The 21,666-nt window shown below is 36.8% G+C and overlaps 1 protein-coding gene across 7 annotated transcripts in view; it reads left to right on the top strand.

The window, feature by feature from the left end:
• Positions 1 to 21,037, top strand: part of LOC137233809 (large proline-rich protein BAG6) — a 29,774-nt gene extending 8,737 nt beyond the window's left edge. For 3 of the 7 annotated variants that reach the window (XM_067757226.1, XM_067757227.1, XM_067757228.1), the window contains 10 exons: positions 385 to 584; positions 669 to 797; positions 864 to 1,502; positions 1,564 to 2,092; positions 2,183 to 2,230; positions 3,067 to 3,696; positions 4,867 to 5,577; positions 12,959 to 13,092; positions 15,651 to 15,911; positions 20,086 to 21,037. In XM_067757226.1, coding sequence (XP_067613327.1) covers positions 385 to 584; positions 669 to 797; positions 864 to 1,502; positions 1,564 to 2,092; positions 2,183 to 2,230; positions 3,067 to 3,696; positions 4,867 to 5,577; positions 12,959 to 13,092; positions 15,651 to 15,911; positions 20,086 to 20,430 — 3,626 coding nt within the window. In that variant the 3' untranslated portion in view covers positions 20,431 to 21,037. The remainder of the gene's footprint in view (positions 1 to 384; positions 585 to 668; positions 798 to 863; positions 1,503 to 1,563; positions 2,093 to 2,182; positions 2,231 to 3,066; positions 3,697 to 4,866; positions 5,578 to 12,958; positions 13,093 to 15,650; positions 15,912 to 20,085) is intronic. The other 4 variants (XM_067757233.1, XM_067757231.1, XM_067757229.1 and 1 more) reach the window with 4 other exon arrangements.
• The last annotated feature ends 629 nt before the right edge of the window (positions 21,038 to 21,666 follow it).

Genomic DNA, 21,666 nt, shown 5'->3' with positions numbered 1-21,666 from the left:
TTATCAAGAGCATTAAACTCTCTTGAAAGTCTACAATGAACTGATGATAACCCTTAACCCTGCATCAATGGTATTATCTTTGGCTGAGAGTCTTTAGGGATGAATCAACAAGGTAATATAACGACGCTAGACAATTTTTCGAGAGCTGTTCTTAAAAATCGTTTTCGGTAAAGATTTAAGCGCCCGCATAGCGCAAATGACTAGGCGAGTAGATCATATAGTACAATTTAAGAAAACTTTCCCTGTGAACTACTTTTTTGAGAATTTTTTTTGACAGGTGGGGTGTCAGAACTTCTTCTTGAGTAATTTTGTAATCTAAAGCTTATCAAATAATTTCGTTATACGTTTTGTAATAAGCACATATAACATAGCCAACACTTTCAGATGTCGACGGTAAGGTGGTGCACGTGGCTGAACGTCCACCACCATCACAGCGTGGCACATCAACTTCCAATTCGTCTTCGAATGATACACCTAATACTCGCGAACGCTCTAATAATCGTGGTGGCATGCGAAATTCACCACTATTTCGAGCATTGGATGGCATGGTGCTTGGTACAATGGCAATACCAATGAACGCTGCTGTAAATATAAGAAAATATTCAAAATTTTATTTATTTAAATAATTGTTTCTTTGCAAAAAACAAAAAAAAAAAAAAAAAAAATAGCAAAATAACGGACAACAGCCAAATCCCTTCGCTGCTTCTTCATCGTTTAGTATGAATCGCATTACTGTAGCTCGTCATATGTTGGATTGTGCTAATAATATTGCAGCTTATTTGGAAGATCCGGAGAGGGTATTTATAAATTGCACCTTAAACCCCTTTTAGAGTTACATATTATATATAATAACGCTTAAATAGGGTCTCAATAACACATCTTTGGATATTTTGGCACGTGGTAGTTGGACCATGGAATCTACTGTCGTTGAAGTGGGCTTTACTGCTGCTGATATACCACAAAATCAAAATATAGTTGAAATGGTGTCGGATGCTGTATCTGCAGCATTACGTCGTAACAATAATACCAATGTAACTGTCGTGCAATTACCTACCGTTTTCGGTTCGAATGAAGGCGGCGAAGCTGGTGCTGCAAACAGCACTATAACAGCTGGTGCAACTAATATGGATACAAATGATAGTGGGGGTAGTGCGGTAAATGATGCTGATTCAGCTGCTGTAATTATTGAAGACGTTATTGATGATGCATACGATAGTGTGGGTGCTAATATTAGCGTTTCATCTGATTTGTCGGCAACTGAAACTGCAAATAATACTAACTCATCGCCAAATCTAACTACACCAGATACTTCAGCAGCCGATACATCTAATACGTCTACAACACAGGGTACTAATACCGATGAGAATCCGTCACGCCGTCGCACTAATACGCGTGTATTGGCTGAAGTGGTTGATCAAATGCGTACAGTGCAAATACGTTTAAATCCTTTCATACAACAATTTTATGAATTATTAAATAATGATCCAACTTTCGAGGAGGAGGTGGGTGGTGTGCATACCTAAACAATTGAGATAATTCATTAACCTTGATTTTAACTTACAGCAAACAACGGAACGTGAAAATGCTCAACGACTTTATAATCGTGTTTCGGAGGCACTACATTATATGTCACATGCTCAGCATGCCATATCAGATCTAATGTTGGACATATCGCAACCTGCACCACGTTTCCTTACTTGTCGGCCTATATTGGTTGAACAAAGCGGTTATGTAAGTTCTAATAATTATTTATCAGCTGCTGCAGCCGCAGCTGCTGCTGCTGCCGCAACAGGAGGCAACAACAATGCACAACAACGTCCACGTGGGCGTACTTATATAACACCACGCTATATACATCCTCCAGCAATTAATGGTAATGCTAACGCAACAACGCCAGGAAATGCTCCAGCTGCTGCGGCAACTAATAATGGCAACGACACCAACAGGAACGAAAATGATCGAAATAATAGCACAAATTCAAGTGCAAACGCTAGTGGTGCTAGTTCGATTGAAGATCCTGTTGACGACCCTTTAACCACACCCAGCACACCAATTATTGTGGGTGCAGCGAATGCAGCTACACAAAGCAATGGTAATTATACACTTGTGTGTTCGAATTGATTATTCCTTTTTGTATTTTAAATTTTTATTCTGTTTGAAATTTATGTATATTATTTTGTAGATGATAATACTATAATGCTCCGACCGCGACATGGACTATATTTTGGCAGTAGGTTTATTTTGTTTTTGTTTTAAGTTCTTACAAATGATACACATCGTTATTGTTCATTTGTAAATGATTGCACTTTACTAAAAAAAAATTTATGTGGTTTTAGACATACGCAGTTCACTAGCATGAGTGTCATAGGAGCGAATTTTTATTCATTCTTCTTATGCTAAAAACTTGAAAGCCGGTATGCGCCTATTATTTAGGGGTATATAATATGTTTGTTTACTTAGTTATTTGTTTAGTATAGAAATTGGACAATTGAAACAGGTTATGTGTATGAATTAAATGGGGATTGCTTTTAAATGTATGAAAACATTTATTTGAAGCAATTTTTATTTTCTAATTTATTTAGTAATCTGGGAAAAATTTAAACAATGTTGAATGCTGATGTGCCTTGGTGAAATTCATGTCACGGTGTTTAAATGTTACCTAAATTATTAAATAAATTAACTTTAGGCTGGTTAAAACAATCAGGAGCTCATAGCTAGGATGGTTAAAACAATCAGGAGCTCATAGTTATATCAGTTACAGTACAAATTTAAAATAGAAATTAGAAAATCAACACCGCACTCATATCACGCATATACTCTTTGTTTTCTGGGGTATATCAATTTTGAATTAATCAATAACTCTTACTAATTTCGTTTCAAATTTATATTTTAACACTGCTGCAGTTATTTTGTATACTGTACGCAAAATATAAATGCTATTTTTCAAGATGAAACCTAAGATCATTAAAAACTTGCATCATGCATTAAAAAACTAATTAAATATTTTTCCAAAAAAGTGTGTGACAGCATCTAATTACTATGTAAACTCTCTACCATACTTTTTAGATAATGCACAAGTGCAAATGTCGCGTCTAATTCAAGCTATGGTCAACTCAGCGCCTATAAATACCGAACTTCATGTGCAAATACTACCACCAACCATCGTAAGTCTACCAGTAAATGCGCGCGCCAACAATGGAAATAATGAGCGTGCCCAAGCAGGAGGAACCGCAGCTTCAGGAACAGCTAGTAATAATAGTATCGAAAATAATTCCGCTAATAATAATGCCACTGAAAACAATAGTGGTAGTAGTAGTAGTAGCTCGAGCGGTAATGCAGATGCAACCAACAATACCAATAATGACCGCAACGCAAGCAACAATGCAACACCAGCAAGAGGTACTGGCTTAGCTGCAAATGTTGTTCATCGTCCTGTTTCAGCTTCTTTGGCTATTGGTACCTTACCAACCACATCAACACAAACACGCTCAACATCGCGACCACAGCTTCAGATTGGTGGCTTACCTGCAGGTGGCTGGAATGGACGCTTTATACCGGCTAATATGGTGTCCTCCTTTGATCGTTTCCTACCTTGTAATAGTCATCACATACGCGAATCAGAGAATGGTAGTGGCAGCAATGCCGCAACTCCAGGTGCTAATACAAATACTAATAATGCCACGCCTCAAATAATAAGTGAGTATTGTGGAATATCTAAATTGGTTATTAAGTTTTCAAAATGGCGGAAAGAGTATGCTTTACACTTTTTATATATATTTTCTATATACTAACTAAACTATTTTCCAATTGTAGCGTTTATTGCTTTATAATGCTGCTGTTCTTTTAAAAGATTTCTATCGAACTACTTCAATTTTGTGATGTAAGAGCATGATGTAGTTTGGAATTTGAGCTGACCAAAAAACATTCAAAGTGCGCTTGAGTGTGACTTGAGTAGAGCGATGTGCGTTTTTAGATATAGAGGAAAAGCGCATGGTGCAGTGAATAATTCGCTAGAGAGAATAGAGATGCATGAGCCTATCCGATTGCGATTAGGATTGGAGACGGCACATCATAAATTATGACCAACAAAAGGGTTCTCACAGGGGGTGTTCTGTCACCCCTACTGCGGGGCCTAATAGTTTGAGAACTCCTGTAGAGGTTTTCAGAGAAAGGAATCCGATGTCAGAGGTACGTTTGCGACTGCAAGAAGCAAATTACCCTGTGCGATGTAATACAAAGCACATTAAGGGTAGCGAAGTACTGCTACATCAACAAAACAACAACAGGGTATTTGGCGTCAGAGCACCAACATATCCAAACCTTTGAGGCAGTCCGCGATCAATTTCCAAGCTGAAGGTTTACCTTAAACCTCTGTGCCTGTTGATGCCTGTCAACATCACTAACAACCATCGGGCAGCTTAGGCAGGAGGAGACGTTTCAGAGAACATCAAATTAACAAAAAAAAATTTTTTTAAAAAGGCATATGGTGCAGTTGCCACTGTCTCTCAACAACAGTGAAGTTGACAGTGCAGAGCTATTGTAAGGAGACGATTAAGGATAAGGTGAAGAACAAATTGATTCATGAAATAGAATGTCGGATAATTTTCCAAACTACATCACTCTTTGTATTATCCTCCCTTATTGACTTATCTAAAAAGTGAATTTGAAAATAATTTCAATTAAAACTAAAATTGTAAATCAAAAATTTTACCTTGGAAATCAATTAACACTTAACCTGTAGATGTTTGAAACAACAATCCACAACCACCTTTACTTACACATATTGTTACTCAGTATATATTAATGACTTTTACCGCCATTTTTAATCCACATACCCTCCACGTGGAACTTTTTCTAATCTATTAGCTTCGAATACAATTAATCCACGTTCATTGCGTTCACTTGCTGATCTTTTGCCACGTGTACGTTCTACACCAACAGTAGCTGGTAGTGGTGCTCAACCTACATCAACACCACGTACGGGCACTGATTCTACTGCTCCACCATCCGCTACACTAACACCACGGCTACCGGGTGGAAATTTCTTTTCTTTGCGTAATTTATTACCGGGTACAGCAAATCGTAATGCAGCACCATCATCATCATCATCGCAGCAAACGCCATCATCGCCAACCGCAACCACAACTGAACCTTCAAACAACACTTCCAACAACAATACCGATACCTATCGTCGTAATTTACATACACAATTATTAAATTTCGTTAACCAGAGTTTATTCGGTGGTGGACCAATTAATGACGAAACAGTCCCGCCAGCTATTAATCGAGCTGTTGATTGGTTTGGTGAATCATTTTTATTAATGCCTCAATATGAGAAACCCGAGTATGATTTGCGCCATTCGGTTGTTAATATTTTACGGCACATGTTACCGCTATTCATTGAGATTGTGCGTGATGAGCAGAGTAATCCAGCAGCGTTTGAAGAACGTATGAAAAAGATTTGTGAAGACTTTGTTAAGCGTTTATACAGTGTTTTGAATGTTTGTGTGGGTGGTAGTAATGCTGAATTATATTGGGCTCATTTAATGCGTTTGTTGTGGGTGCCTACACGATCATGTAAGTAGAAAAAATGCAAGTAGCATAATATTTAATATTTTATAATAAAGCGCTGAACTATGTATATGGTTAATTATTTTATACTGTTTTCACACAGAATCTTAAACGAATCACAATTTAATGAAAAAATTAAGTTTCCCTTTTTCATACAAGGCCTTTTGCTTCATTAAGCGAAAATCTCTCAGCAGCCTCAAAAAATATTTCGTTTTTACAAAAAATAGTTAAAATGGAAAGCAGCCGTTTCCTTCTTAATTATAAATATAATCAAAATAAAATGAATGGGCAACTATCCATAGATGTTACACCTAACCAAATGTATGCCTATTTTTGAAAAAGCCATATTGACTTTTGCAACAAATGCAGCGAAAACAAAATTTAGAATTTTTTCGTGTTTTTCTATTTTTGGTAAGTTATTGAAAATAATTTACTTTTGATTGTCATTTGTTACATTGGTAATAAAATTCGATGCACCAAGCAAAACCGACTGGATTTTTCACTCGATTAGGCATTCAATAAAGCAATAATGAGATAATTGAGAATTTGTATTTTGTATGGAAGATTGAGTTCAATTAGGGCTTTGTTCAAGAAAAAAAAAAAAAAACTAAGCGGGGTCGCCCCTAAGCATGAAAAGTTTTTCAGTGAAAACTCATCTGCCTTGTAGAAGCCATTCGGAGTCGGATTAAAACATGTAGGTCCCGTCCCGCCGATTTGTAGGAACAATTAATAGGAGCACGACGCAAACGGGAAGACAAGCTCGGCCGAAATTTTCTTCGGAACTAAATCGCGCCTTGTATTTATTTATTTGTTTTCACACATCGGCTACTAAAAATCCGATCGATTCCCAATTCGTCCAAATTCTATTTTTTATACTCAGCGTGCTTTGCACACAGTGTATATTAACTTTGATTGGATAACGGTTGGTTGTACAGGTATAAAGAAATCGAGATAGATATATACTTCCATGTATCAAAATCATCAGTGCCGAAAAAAAATTTGATTGAGCCATGTCCGTCCGTCTGTCCGTTAACACGATAACTTGAGTAAATATTGAGATATCTTCACCAAATTTGGTACACGAGCTTATCTGGACACAGAATAGATTGGTATTGAAAATGAGCGAAATCGGATGATAACCACGCCCACATTTTATATATATAACATTTTGGAAAACACAAAAACCTGATTATTTAGTAAATACTACACCTAGATTGTTGAAATTTGACCTGTGGACTGATATTGAGACTCTTGATAAAAAATTTAAAAACATTTTTAAAATAGTCGTGGCACCGCCCACTTGTGATAAAATCAATTTTACAAATATTATTAATCATAAATCAAAAATCGTTAAACCTATCGTAACAAAATTCGGCAGAGAGGTTGCCTTTACTATAAGGAATGCTTTGAAGAAAAATTAACGGAATCGGTTAAGGACCACGCCCACTTTTATATAAAAGATTTTTAAAAGGGTCGTGGACGAAAATAGTAAGCTATATCTTAACGAAAAAGAGCTTTGTATCAATAGAATTTTACTTTCTATTGAATTATAACATTAAATTGGAAAACACTAAAATTTTTGAAAATGGGTGTGACACCTTTTTATGACTAAGCAATTTTCTATGTTTCGGGAGCCATAACTCGAAGAGAAATTAACATATCGTATTGAAATTGTGTACACACATTTTTCTTATAGCAGAAAATATTTCTAGTAAAAATGGACGGGATAGGTTAAAGACCACGGCAACTTCGATATAAAACAAGTTTAAAAGGGTCGTAGACTAGAATAATAAGCTATAACTTAGCAAAAAATAGTTTTGAATCAATGATATTTCACTTATTTAGTTTTATTGTAAGAGGAAATGGGGAACATTTTTTTAAACGGGTGGTGCCACGTGTTATGTAGAAAAGTAATTTATCTGAAATGAAATGTACAATTAAAGCTCACGCTGAGTATATAATGTTCGGTTACACCCCAACTTAGACACCTTTACTTGTTATACTCAGTTGAGCAGAGCTCACAGAGTATATTAAGTTTGATTGGATAACGGTTGGTTGTACAGGTATAAAGGGATCGAGATAGATATAGACTTCCATATATCAAAATCATCAGGATCGAAAAAAAATTTGATTGAGCCATGTCCGTCCGTCCGTTAACACGATAACTTGAGTAAATTTTGAGATATCTTGATGAAATTTGGTATGTAGGTTCCTGAGCACTTATCTCAGATCGCTATTTAAAATGAACGATATCGAACTATAACCACGCCCACTTTTTCGATATTGAAAATTTCGAAAAAACGAAAAAGTGCAATAATTCATTACCAAAGACAGCTAAGGCGATGAAACTTGGTAGGTAAGTTGAACTTATGACGAAGAATAGAAAATTTGTAAAATTTTAGACAATGGGTGTGGCACCGCCCACTTTTAAAAGAAGGTAATTTAAAACTTTTGCAAGCTGTAATTTGGCAGACGTTGAAGATATCATGATGAAATTTGGCAGGAACGTTACTCCTATTACTTTATGTACGCTTAACAAAAATTAGCAAAATCGGAGAAGGACCACGCCCACTTTTAAAAAATTTTTTTTTAAAAGTAAAGTTTTAACAAAAAATTTAATATCTTTACAGTATATAAGTAAATTATGTCAACATTCAACTCTAGTAATGATATGGTGCAACAGAATACAAAAAATAAAGAAAATTTCAAAATGGGCGTGGCTCCGCCCTTTTTCATTTACTTTGTCTAGGATACTTTTAATGCCATAAGTCGAACAAAAATTTCCCAATCCTTTTGGTAGGGGCATAGATTTTATGACGATAACTGTTTTCTGTGAAAATGGGCGAAATCGGTTGAAGCCACGCCCTGTTTTTATACACAGTCGTCCGGCTGTCCTTCCGCATGGCCGTTAACGCGATAACTTGAGCAAAAATCGACATATCTTTACTGAACTTAGTTCACGTACTTATATGAACTCACTTTATCTTGGTATAAAAAATGAACGAAATCCGACTATGACCACGCCCACTTTTTCGATATCGAAAATTACGAAAAATTTAAAAAATGCCATAATTCTATACCAAATACAAAAATAGGATGAAACATGGTTATTGGACTGGTTTATTGACGCGAAACATAACTTTAGAAAAAACATTGTAAAATGGGTGTGACACCTACCATATTAAGTAGAAGAAAATGAAAAAGTTCTGCAGGGCGAAATAAAACACCCTTGAAATCTTGGCAGGTATTACATATATAAATAAATTAGCGGTATCCAACAGATGATGTTCTGTGTCACCCTGGTCCACATTTTGGTCGCGATCTGGAAAACGACTTCACATATACAGCTACCACCACTCCCTTTTAAAACTCTCATTATTACCTTTAATTTGATACCAATATCGAACAAACACATTCTAGTCACCCCTGGTCCACCTTTATGGCGATATCTCGAAAAGGCGTCCACCTATAGAAATAAGCCCCACGCCCTTTTAAAATACTCATTAACACCTTTCATTTGATACCCAGATCGTACAAACAAAGTCTAGAGTCACCCCTGGTCCATCTTTATGGCGATATCTCGAAAAGGCGACCACCTATAGAACTAAGGCCCACTCCCTTTTAAAAATACTCATTAACACCTTTCATTTGATACCCAGATCGTACAAACAAAGTCTAGAGTCACCCCTGGTCCATCTTTATGGCGATATCTCGAAAAGGCGACCACCTATACAACTACCACTACTCCTTTTAAAACCCTCATTAATACCTTTAATTTGATACCCATATCGTACAAACACATTCTAGAGTCACCCCTGGTCCACCTTTATGGCGATATTTCGAAACGGCGTCCACCTATAGAACTAAGGCCCACTCCCTTTTAAAATACTCATTAACACCTTTCGTTTGATACCCATATTGTACAAACGTATTCTAGAGTCACCCCTGGTCCACCTTTATGGCGATATCTCGAAAAGGCGACCACCTATACAACTACCACCACTCCCTTTTAAAACCCTCATTAATACCTTTAATTTCATACCCATATCGTACAAACACATTCTAGAGTCACCCCTGGTCCACCTTTATGGCGATATTTCGAAACGGCGTCCACCAATAGAACTAAGGCCCACTCCCTTTTAAAATACTAATTAACACCTTTCATTTGATACCCATATTGTACAAACGCATTCTAGAGTCACCCCTGGTCCACCTTTATGGCGATATCTCGAAAAGGCGACCACCTATACAACTACCACCACTCTCTTTTAAAACCCTCATTAATACCTTTCTTTTGATACCCATATTGTACAAACAAATGATAGGGTCACCCCTGGTCCACCTTTATAGCGATATCTCGAAACGGCGTCCACCTATGGAACTAAGGATTACTCCCTTTTAAAATACTCATTAACACCTTTCATTTGATATCCATATCGTACAAACGCATTCTAGAGTCAACCCTGATCCACCTTTATGGCTATATCCCTAAATAATAATAATACCTTTCATTTGATACGCATGTCATACAAACACATTCCAGGGTTACCCTCGGTTCATTTTCCTACATGGCTATTTTCCCTTATGTTGTCACCATAGCTCTCAACTGAGTATGTAATGTTCGGTTACACCCGAACTTAACCTTCCTTACTTGTTTTGTCTTGCATTCTTTTTTTATAGCTATAGCGATAAGGAGTCTCGCCGAAGATTTTGGTGAGTTTTATCGATGTTAATGGTCTTTTCTCTGATACATATCCGGCGCGTTCCGATTAATAAAACCATTTAGATACAAGCTCAACCATCTCGGGAACGATTTGATATTGCGTTGAACCTTCGAAATCATCCAACCTCGTCCTTTCGGGAGAAAATTTAGGTCGCCAGACTCTTGCCTGCTAAATAAGCCGGATTCGCAAAGAGTAAATGAGGTTGACCGTGGCATTATTAGTTTCAACTTTGTAGTTCAATTAGAAGTTACTAAAATCTCATTCCCCATTTTTTCATCAGCAATTTTGGAAAAAAATCTATACTTTACGTTTGGACGACCGCTGCAAGCCCCTAGCTCACTAGAAACGAGTTTTAAGCCCGGTAGCAAAATTCTGTACGGGATGCCTAAATCTCGATCTGTGCGCCACATATCCGTATTTTGATCCGATTAGCGTTCACCTACATGTGAGCGCAGCGCCTGAGATTTTACATACGAAGTTACATAAAAATCGACCCCGAAACTTCCGAATTTGGAGTAGTTTTCCAAGTACCTCTATCCGTGCTACCTAGCAAAATTGTTTCTTCTTCAATTTGCGCTTTCTTCGGGCTCTCTAAAATATGTAGCAAGTTTCAAAGATCTTATGCTTACCCCATGAATATTCTAGGCCTTTCACCGGGTTGAAATAATTTCCTCCGGAAAAATATCCTTGTGCTTGACAGATTTGTAAATGAAAGTGGCTATTCGTCCGATATTTTGTTTTCTCGTACAGAATGTAGTAAAATGGAGAAAAACTAAAACAAGTAAGGAAGGCTAAGTTCGGGTGTAACCGAACATTACATACTCAGCTGAGAGCTTTGGAGACAAAATAAGGAAAATCACTATGTAGGAAAATGAACCTAGGGTAACCCTGGAATGTGTTTGTACGATATGGGTATCAAATGAAAGGTGGTAGTGATTATTTTAAAAGGGAGTGGGCCCTAGTTCTATAGGTGGACGTCTTTTCGAGAAATCACCATAAAAGTGGACCAGGGGTGACTAGAATGTGTTTGTATGATACGGGCATCAATTTTTTTTTACTTTATTCCGTTCGCTGTCTGTTTAAATATATTCCCGTAGATTTTTTTATGTTAAATGTTCTTTTTTTATTAGATTTTCTCCTTAAATTAGCAGCGAAAATTTCTCCTTACACACACTTGATTAGGATTGCCATTTGAAATTTGGTTTGGTTAAAGGTATTAATGGCGGTTTTAAAAGGTAGTGGCCCTTAGTTGTATATGTGAAGGCGTTTTCAAGATATCGACCAAAATGTGGGCCAGGGTGACCCAGAACATTATCTGTCGGGTGCCGCTAATTTATTTATGTATGTATGTAATACCTCGAACAGTATTCCTGCCAAGATCCCAAGGGATTTTGATTTCATTTTCTTCTACTTAATATGGTACATTTTACAAAGTTTTTTCTAAAGTTATATTTTGCGGCAATAAACCAATCCAATTACCATGTTTCGTCCTTTTTTCATATTTGGTATATAATTATGGCTTTTTTCATTTTTCGTTATTTTCGATATCGAAAAAGTGGGCGTGGTCATAGTCGGATTTCGTTCATTTTTTATACCAAGATAAAGTGAGTTCATATAAGTGCGTGAACTTAGTTTAGTAAAGATATATCGATTTTTGCTCAAGTTGTCGTGGTAACTGCCGAGCGGAAGGACAGACGGTCGACTGTGTAAAAAACGTGGCTTCAACCGATTTTGCCCATTTTCACAGAAATCAGTCATCGTCCTAGAATCTATGCCCCTGCCAAATTTCACAAGGATTGGGAAATTTTCGTTCAACTTATGGCATTAAAAGTATTCTAGACAAATTAAATGAAAAAGGGCAGAGCCACGCCTATTTCGAAACTTTCTTTTATTTTTGTATTTTGTTGCACCATATCATTACTGGAGTTGAATGTTGACAGTATTTACTTATATACAAATATATAAATTTTTTTGTAAAACATTTTTTTTTTAAATGGGCGTGTTCTTCATCCGATTTTGCTAATTTTTATTTAGCACACATACACTAATAGGTGTAACGTTCCTGCCTAATCTCATCATGATATCTTCAACGACTGCCAAATTACAGCTTGCAAAACTTTTAAATTACCTTCTTTTAAAAGTGGGCGGTGCCACGCCCATTGTTCAATATTTTACTAATTTTCTATTCTGCCTCATAAGGTCAACCCACCTACCAAGTTTCATCGCTTTATCCGTCTTTGGTAATGAATTATCACACTTTTTCGGTTTTTCGAAATTTTCGATATCGAAAAATTGGGCGTGGTTATAGTCCGATATCGTTCATTTTAAATAGCGATCTCAGATGAGTGCCCAGGAACCTACGTACCAAATTTCATCAAGATACCTCAAAATTTACTCAAGTTATCGTGTTAACGGATAGACGGACGGACGGACATGGCTCAATAAAAATTTATTTCCATACTGATGATTTTAATATATGGAAGTCTATATCTATCTCGGTTCCTTTATACCTGTACAACCAACCGTTATCCAATCAATATACTCTGTGTGCAAAGCACGCTGAGTATAAAAACACAAAGCAGATTTCGGAAATTTTCCTGACGAATAGGGACAGCCATTGTAAAAATAACTTGAAAAATAATACTAACTTTTTTTAAATCTAGATTTCCAGGATGAAGCTTTACGATTTCTAAGCATCTACATAAACACTGTAATTCCATCCACAACTGACACAGCTGATGCACAACAATTTATTGTCCATCGAAAAGTAGACTCTATAAAGTCTGCACTTGATACAGTAAGTATGAAAATTTTTTAAGATTAATTATTTTAAAGAAAATGTTAGTTTCTTGTGAAAATTCTTACTCTTCAAGATACGATTTCCTTCACTTCAAGATAAACTGTTCTTTGGCATATTCTTTATTGTTACTTTCTACTTATGTGAGTTGTGATGGCTTTATAATCAAAAAATATAGCCCTCTGCGCTTCTATTGACACATCAGGGGCTTTCGATAACACAACACATCAAGCTATTATTGACAAGGATTATTAGATGGGTGTTGTCCATGTTAAAGAGTAGAAAAATCCATTTGTAACTGAATCAATTGCGGCCATAAGAGGATGCCAACAAGAGGTGTGCTCCCCCTCTCCTGTATACCCTAGTCATAGATGACCTCCTCCAGTTAATGAAAACCAAGGGATTTCACACACAAAGGTATGCAGGTATGGGGTCATCTCAGTTATCTACATCACAAGGATACACGAGAAATCAATATCAGATCGTATGCAACAAGCCCTTCGCATCATAGAGAGGTGGTGCGATACCAGAAGACTGCCTATTAATCTTAACAAAACTGTCCTTGTGCCTTCCACCCGGAGAAGGAAACTATCCATGCTAGAGCCATCCCTGGGTGGAACTAAAATACAATTCTCAATGGAGGCAAAATAACTAGGGGTAACACTAGATAGAACCCTCACGTGGAATGCTCATATGGATGCTATCCTAAACAAAGCACTAAGAGCTTTCTTCGCCAGGGGCTTAGGGAGTCATCTCCGTAAGCATTTAGAGAAAATACGGCACCTGAGAACTCGGCTGTATGAAGCCAAAAAACACAAGCAGGTCCTCAGCGAACTCCACAAAAAGGCGTCGGACCTTTATGCCAGGAATTGCCCGATGAATCCAGTACTCAAAGAACAGTACCCAAAACTAGTGGAAAAGGAAAGCATACTCCCCAGGGAAACACGAGTCACTCTAGCTCAACTCCGATCTGGATACTTTAACAGGTTAAACTCTTACCTATCCAGAATCAACCCCGACATACAAAATGTATACCCCGCTTGCAATGTGTCCCCACATGACACCAATCATCTCTTTAATTGTAATGTGGAACCAACGCCTCTAACACCACTCTCATTATGGTCCACCCCTGTTGAAACTGCAATTTTCCTTGGACTCCCGTTAGAGGATATTGATGACAATTTGTGATCGGTCGCACCTATTGGATGGGGCGATGCACTGCTACAACAACAACAGCTTTCTTCGCCTGTACTTCACTCTATGGCAAAACATGGGAGATATCTCCAAAAATGGCATACTGGACATTTAATACTGCTGTAAAGCAGTCACCTTTGCTTCCCTAGTTTGGTGACAGAAGGCCACGCAAAGAACGGCAGCAGCAAAACTAAGCAAACTGCATGGACTAGTTTGCATTGGCATGATGGGTGCGAAGAGAACATCCCTTGCTGATACACTTGGTGCTTTAGTGGAGATACGTCCCCTCCCTATTCTGATAGAGAAAAAGGCAACACTAGGCGTACTAAGACTTCAAAATATTTCGGATTTGAAGCTAGGAAACATGATGACACGTGACGTTATGTCCCCTAAGCTCAGAATCTCACAAAACTTTGAGGTGGTGTACATTATGGACAGAACCCACTGAGAAACGGTGAATCCTTATAATGGCCCTGGCTCAGAGGTCTGGTTCACAGATCGATCGAAATTCGATGACGGAAAAACGAGAACTGGCATCTATGGGCCGAACCTCAAGAAATCGATAGCAATAGGCTGCACCCCACCATATTTCAGGCAGAAATCCATCCAACTGATGTTTGTGGTAAAGAATGTCTACGGAGGGGCTAATCCTCGAAGAGCATCTACTTGCAATCCTATAAAATAACATCTAAGCTAGTCGATGACTGCATTGAAATCCTTGATGACCTGGTAGCCAAAACAAGGTTTTGTTAGGATGGGTTCCCGGACATCAGGGCATGAAGGTAAAGAACATTCATATAACCTATCAAAGCAGGGTGCTACAGCAACATTCTATGGTTCAGAGCCTTCCTGTAGACTCACAAAAGCACACTTTAGGGAAACCATAAGTAACTGGGAAACAAAACAATTCAGGCTCACTGTATTGACTACCCAGGGCAAAGGGAGGACCTACGAACTCTCACTGGGTACTATACGGGACACTGTAGTCTACAATATCACCTAAGTAAGTTAAGTCTATCCGATACACAAATTTGTCGTTTCTGTCAGCTGGAGGATGGAATGCCGGTTCAAATTCTCTCCGAATGCGTCGCTCTGGCAAGGCAGAGACTCCCATATAGTTGGTGTGACTCTTTATCTCCTTGTGATATGGAGTAAGAAGCCTGAATACATTAAAAGCCTCGACATACAAAATTAGGCTGAAAGGTCATGCACAATAGATCTACACAAGGTCACAGTGCTGCCGGGCCTAATAATAATAACAAGAATAACCTGAGTCGTGATCCTATGCTAACGCTAACATTTTCTTCAATATTCTTTAATTCAAACTTTTTTTTTTGCAAATTAAAACAATAACAAATTACCAGGGGCCATTTGTTTCTCCTCCATCCTTATTTACATTACAGCCTTTGGAAACTGATGTTGAAATGGTTGAAGTGGCCTCAACATCCGAAGCAAAACCACAAGGTCAATTCATAATAGATTTAGATGATGATGATGATGTGGAAATCGAACTTTTACCCGCCGAAACATTACCCAGTGTCACTCCTGGTACAGAGCCGTGGCATAGAAATATCCCGAATGACTGGTTGCCAATAATAGCACGTGATCTACGTACACAAAGTGAAGTAAGTACAGTTTTCGAATATTTTTATACCCAGTGGTGCTAACGGTGTTTTGGAACGACATTTAAAAATTAAGATAGATGTAAATTTACATCAACCCTTCAGTGTATGTAGCTAAAACAGTTATTCAGTAAACTTATTCCCAACAAACATTTAGGTTAGAAAACTATTAGAAAACGAATCCAATTCTAATGTATTTCTCTAAGGTAGAAGGTAAGTGGACGATTTGCGAAATATTACGAATTATAGCATTCTCGACAAAAAGGGGAATTCTTTCTCGATATCAAGAAAAGGGCTAGGATTCTAATCGAATTCAAACCTCAATTTCTAATGGGTTTCTAATGAGAATTTTGAAGTGATGCGCAATTTAGTTAAATTATGTAAAATCAGCGAAATTTTCATTGTTTCACTATATCACATTTTTCAAAGCCTTTTTCTATTATAATAAATTAAAACCGTACTTAAAACTTAAATATATTTCCTTTTGTAATGCGGAGCGAAATGCCTTTCGTTTAATACCCATATCGGAATATCTCATGCAATTTTTTTTATTTCGAATAGGTGGCAACCCTAAATGACAACCCTACTCAAAAATGTCCCTATTGTAATACGGAGCGAAATACCTTTCCTTTAATACACCTATCGGCAGATCACATGCAATTTTTTTTCTTAAATTTCGAATGGGTGGCAACCCTAAATGGCAACCCTACTCAAAAATATCCCTATTGTAATGAGGAGTGAAATACCTTTCGTTTGATACCCATATCGGCATATATCATGAAATTTTTTTTATTTCGAATAGGTGGCAACCTTGTGAAACATTCTGAGTGGCAACACCTAGGTAGAAAGTCTTATCGGTTAACGGTGATATGGGGAAGAAAGGGTAAATTTAAGTAAGATTGATAAGATGAACCTTATAATAATGATGGTGATAATGAATAAACGAATTAAATTTGGTTACACTGAAATTACAGTCCTGGTCGGGAAAAAGTCCCGAGTCGCTTCGGTACATAGAACTGGCTGCCGTCTGAAGCGTAGAGAATGATGGATACGCCTTGAAGGATTTAGGCTTTGTCGTGTGTACTGTCCTACTGTTGCCGGAGTACCTGGTGTTGATGGGCTGGTTCTTGTGTTTTGCAGCACGGTGCAAAGAATGCGCCGGTCGAAAGATTAATGATTCGTTATGGTTTACAGAAAAAAGGAAAGAAAAACAAGGTAGAAGAGAGGAATACAGGATGAGCACAGCGAGTGCATCAAAGCGGGAACCGAAACAAAACCTCACCTGAAACCGGTAAAAAACTAAAACCGAAACCGACACTTGACCTGAAACCGATAAAAAACTAAAACCGAAACCGTCTTCGACTCTTAAGTAATGCTCTGCACTTCAAAAAAGAGCTAACATCATTAACGACTCTTAAACTGGATCTCAAATTTTTGTTGTTAAAATGTTCATTTCTAAGTCCTTTTCCTTTCTCTGTATCTTCTTTCTTTATTTGTTAAATACTATTCAATCTATAACCAGCCAAAGGTTATCATCACTACTGTTGTCTTTTAATATTTATTAATTACTTTTCTTTAGTTTTAAGATTTACATACATAAATATTTCACTATTGTCCGTTATATTTAATTTAATTTGATTAATCTAATTTATTATTATTATAAATGTTCAATTTTTATAGCTCATGCTATTCATGACTAGCACTGTTAAATAATTTGTCAAAATTGTTGTGCTAGGAACAAATTTTCAAATAAATACATACATACATACATACATACATACAGGTATGTACTTACAGTTACGAAAACTGAACCGTAGACAGAGCTAGAACCAGAACCGGCAACGAAACCCGGGACAGAAATCGGAAGTAAAATCAAAACCTAAGCAAAAACAGGAAAAGAGACCAATACTGTAGCCAAAGTTTGAAAGAAAACCAAACATAGAACGACAACCGAAACCGAGTTTTTTTATAACAGTAGAAACTGAAATCGGGCCGCAAAAAGCAAAGCAAATCAAAAATGGACCGAAACTCATACCAGATCGTAAGTGGAACCAAATTCGGATCCAAGTGTAGAACTAACAAGTAAAGGTGTCTAAGTTCGGGTGTAACCGAATATAATATACTCAGCGTAAGCTTCAATTTCATTTCAGATAAATTACTTTTCTACATAACACGTGGCACCGCCCGTGAAATTCATTGATTCAAAACTATTTTTTGCAAAGATATAGCTTATTTTATTCGTCCACAACCCTTTTAAAAATCTTTTATATAAAAGTGGGCGTGGTCTTTAACCGATCTTGTCTATTTTTTCTAGAAATATTTCCTGCTATAGGGAAAATTTGTGTACCCAATTTTATTACGATCCCTTAATTTTTCTTCGAGTTATGGCTCCCGAAACATAGAAAATTGCTTAGTCATAAAAGGGGCGGTGCCACGCCCATTTTTTTAATTTGAAGTTTTTCCTATTTTTTGTTATAAATCCACTTGGGAAATGAAATACCATTGATATAAAGCCCTTTTTTGCAAAGATATAGATTATTTTATTCGTCCACAGCCCTTTTAAAAATCTTTTATATAAATATGGGCGTTGTCCTTTCGTTAATTTTTCTTCAAAGCATTCCTTTTAGTAAAGGCAACCTCTCTGCCGAATTCGGTTACGATAGGTTTAATGATTTTTGATTTATGATTAATAATATTTGTAAAATTGATTTTATCACAAGTGGGAAGTGCCACGCCCATTTAAAAAATTTTTTAATTTTTTTTTTTCAAATTTTTATCAAGAGTCAATATCAGTCCACGCTAAAATTTCAACATTCTAGGTGTATTATTTACTAAATAATCAGGTTTTTTTGTGTTTTCCAAAATGTTATATATATAAAAAGTGGGCGTGGTTATCATCCGATTTCGCTCATTTTCAATACCAATCTATTCTGTGTCCAGACAAGCTCGTGTGCCAACTTTGGTGAAGATAAAATTTTTTTTTCGACACTGATAATTTTGATATATGGAAGTCTATATCTATCTCGATTCCTTTATACCTGTACAACCAACCGTTATCCAATCAAAGTTAATATACTCTGTATGCAAAGCACGCTGAGTATAAAAACAATACCAAACCCTTAACCAAACTGAAAATGGAACCGAGATTGGAATCGAAAACGGAACCGAACCAGCATCAAACACCAAAATACTAATCTACAAAAATAAAAATTGCAATCAGTACCGATAAAATAATCCACCGTAAACCGGAAATGAAACCCCTTCAAGGGGTTGCAAGCGCAAGTAAATCTTCTCCAACCCCAATTGTCAACCTCACCTACCCGTGGCGAATCTTAATTCTTTAGCAGGCGAAGCTCTTGCGACCAAGTTTCTCATGGAACTAGGGGGTGGGCGACAGGATATCCATCGACGTTAATTTGGTTTTATTAAATCGTTCCTAATATGGTCGAGCTTGCACCTTAATGGCGATTGTTACCGGAACGTAACGGATCTGTATCTGGAAAAGGACCATGAACTTGTATAACACTCCCAAGACCTTTGGGAGAGTCTTTATCGCTATAGCAATAATAACTATCCACCATGTGAATTCGGGGGCTTAGTATAATACGACATATTCAACATTGGAACAACTCGAATTAGTAAGAACGTGCGATTGTTTTTGTTGTTGTAGTAGCGATAGTTGATAATTGGGTTGGAGAAGCTATATATTGCGTTGGCAACTCTTGAGATGGATGCGCTACACAACGCTTTGAATCAATTTGGTATTTTAGTCGCCTCTTACGACAGGTATACCTGCCGCGGGTATATTCTAAGCCCCCTAACCCGCTGGGGTAGAGAACGTGCGACCGATGATTATTATTTGGGATGTGTACGAACTAAACATAATATACTGTGGCGAATTTTAACATCACTAAGGTTATTAAATAAATTTTGTTAGCTGACCTAGCTTAAAAGGACATTAAACGGAAATGTGAAGCTTCTCAAGGCCAAAATAATGATATATCAAGTTTAAAACTCGGACGTCAAATAACCAGGTTACAACGAAAATACCTTTTCGGCTGTATTTCGAAGGATCAAAGAAAAAAAAAAATTTTTTTTCGCCTCTCAAAATAATCTTTGACTGAACTATGCCCATTTCCTTCCTACTAATCATTCATTATTTTATTATCTTCACCAGAATCCGCCAAATCAAACTCCATTCTCCGATGCGTACATATCAGGCATGTCGGCCAAACGAAGGAAAATGATACAAAATGACAGACCGCCAACTGATGTAAATACACTCATCGCACGAAGTGTACGCAAAGCCATACAAACGGTTGGATCTCGTGCATCTACTACTGCTGCTGCTGTAATTGACGATCGAACAGCGGAAGAAATTACAGACGCCATCGCCAACGATGCTGCGGTGCATGCCTCCTACACAGAAGCAGTACGTTTAAATGTGCGAGAACGTTTAAAGAAGGATTCAGATTATAAAGCGGATAAATATCCACATGCTACGAAATTTATAAATAAATAGAACTAATAGATTGGTGCTTTGTGCTTTTACACAAATGTAGATAAAGGACTGCAGAGCAAATGAGAAGGAAATAAAAATATTAACATTAATAAAAAGAATGCATAGTATGTATACGCAAATTCAATGTAACTCAAAATGGAACTTAATTGATAAATACGTAACAAAATCGAAGAGCTAAATGACTTAAGGAGTTGCTGATATTTGTTAAAAACAAACAATAATTATAACAATATTTTATTTTTATCATTTTTTTTTTTAAGTTTGTGCTTTTACACATACATTCAACGGAATATAAAGAAATGGACAACAGTAAAGAAAAAAAGATATTACTAATCAACAAAAAAAAAAACAAAAAGAATAATTATAGAAAGAAATAAAAATTATACTTTATACATGCGATATTAATATAAAATAATAATAATAAAACCAAACTACTATAATTCACGCATATTGAACATAAAAATTAGGTTACTTTAAGCAAGACAACAACAACCCTATTGAGAGTATAACAGATGAATAACAACTACAACACATCTAACAAGATTCACATTTATGTATAGAGTATACAAAAATAAGGCAAATAAAATATAATCCAATACAGTTTTAAGTGAAAGTTGTTGAGATTGTTTCTTCTACACTTTGGGATGTGGTACGTACTAGAGATATACGCTGCCGATAAACGCCGCCGCCGAATTGGCGCGGCGTTCGGCGCCTTACTATTTTTTCTACCCATTTAAGACTGTCTAGGCCATTTGTTGTTCATGTCGAAAATTGGTCCGATATGGTCGAAAGGGGTATCTACGGATGCGCATCACTGCCAGTTATAAGAATCCAATTGCGAAATGTAACTCTTTCCACCCATTCAAAAGTTATTTAAAATAAAATAATAAAAAAAAATTTAAGGTAAACGGTTTTATTGAAAACAATACTTACATGAAGTAATAATAATACTAAAACCTAGAAAATAATTAGGTAGATCCTAGGCACTAGTCATCACACTCCTAATCAATCTAGGACGTTGATCAGACAATTAAATAAAAGCGTTGGGCGCGTGAAATTTCTAAAAATGTGAGGCGTAGCATAACCTGATTAAGGTTCAGTTGGTTTTACTTATGACTATCAATAGAAATTTGACGCGTCCAACGCTTTTATTTAATTGTCTGATCAACGCCCTAGATTGATGAGGAGTGTGATTACTACTACCTAGGACCTACCTAATTCTTTTCCAGCTTTTAG

Source organism: Eurosta solidaginis, chromosome 5 (assembly GCF_040869045.1).
Source record: "Eurosta solidaginis isolate ZX-2024a chromosome 5, ASM4086904v1, whole genome shotgun sequence".
Classification (NCBI taxonomy): Eukaryota; Metazoa; Arthropoda; class Insecta; order Diptera; family Tephritidae; genus Eurosta; species Eurosta solidaginis.
Note: the sequence above shows the minus strand (reverse complement) of the source record. Positions and strands in the feature narration are given on the sequence as shown.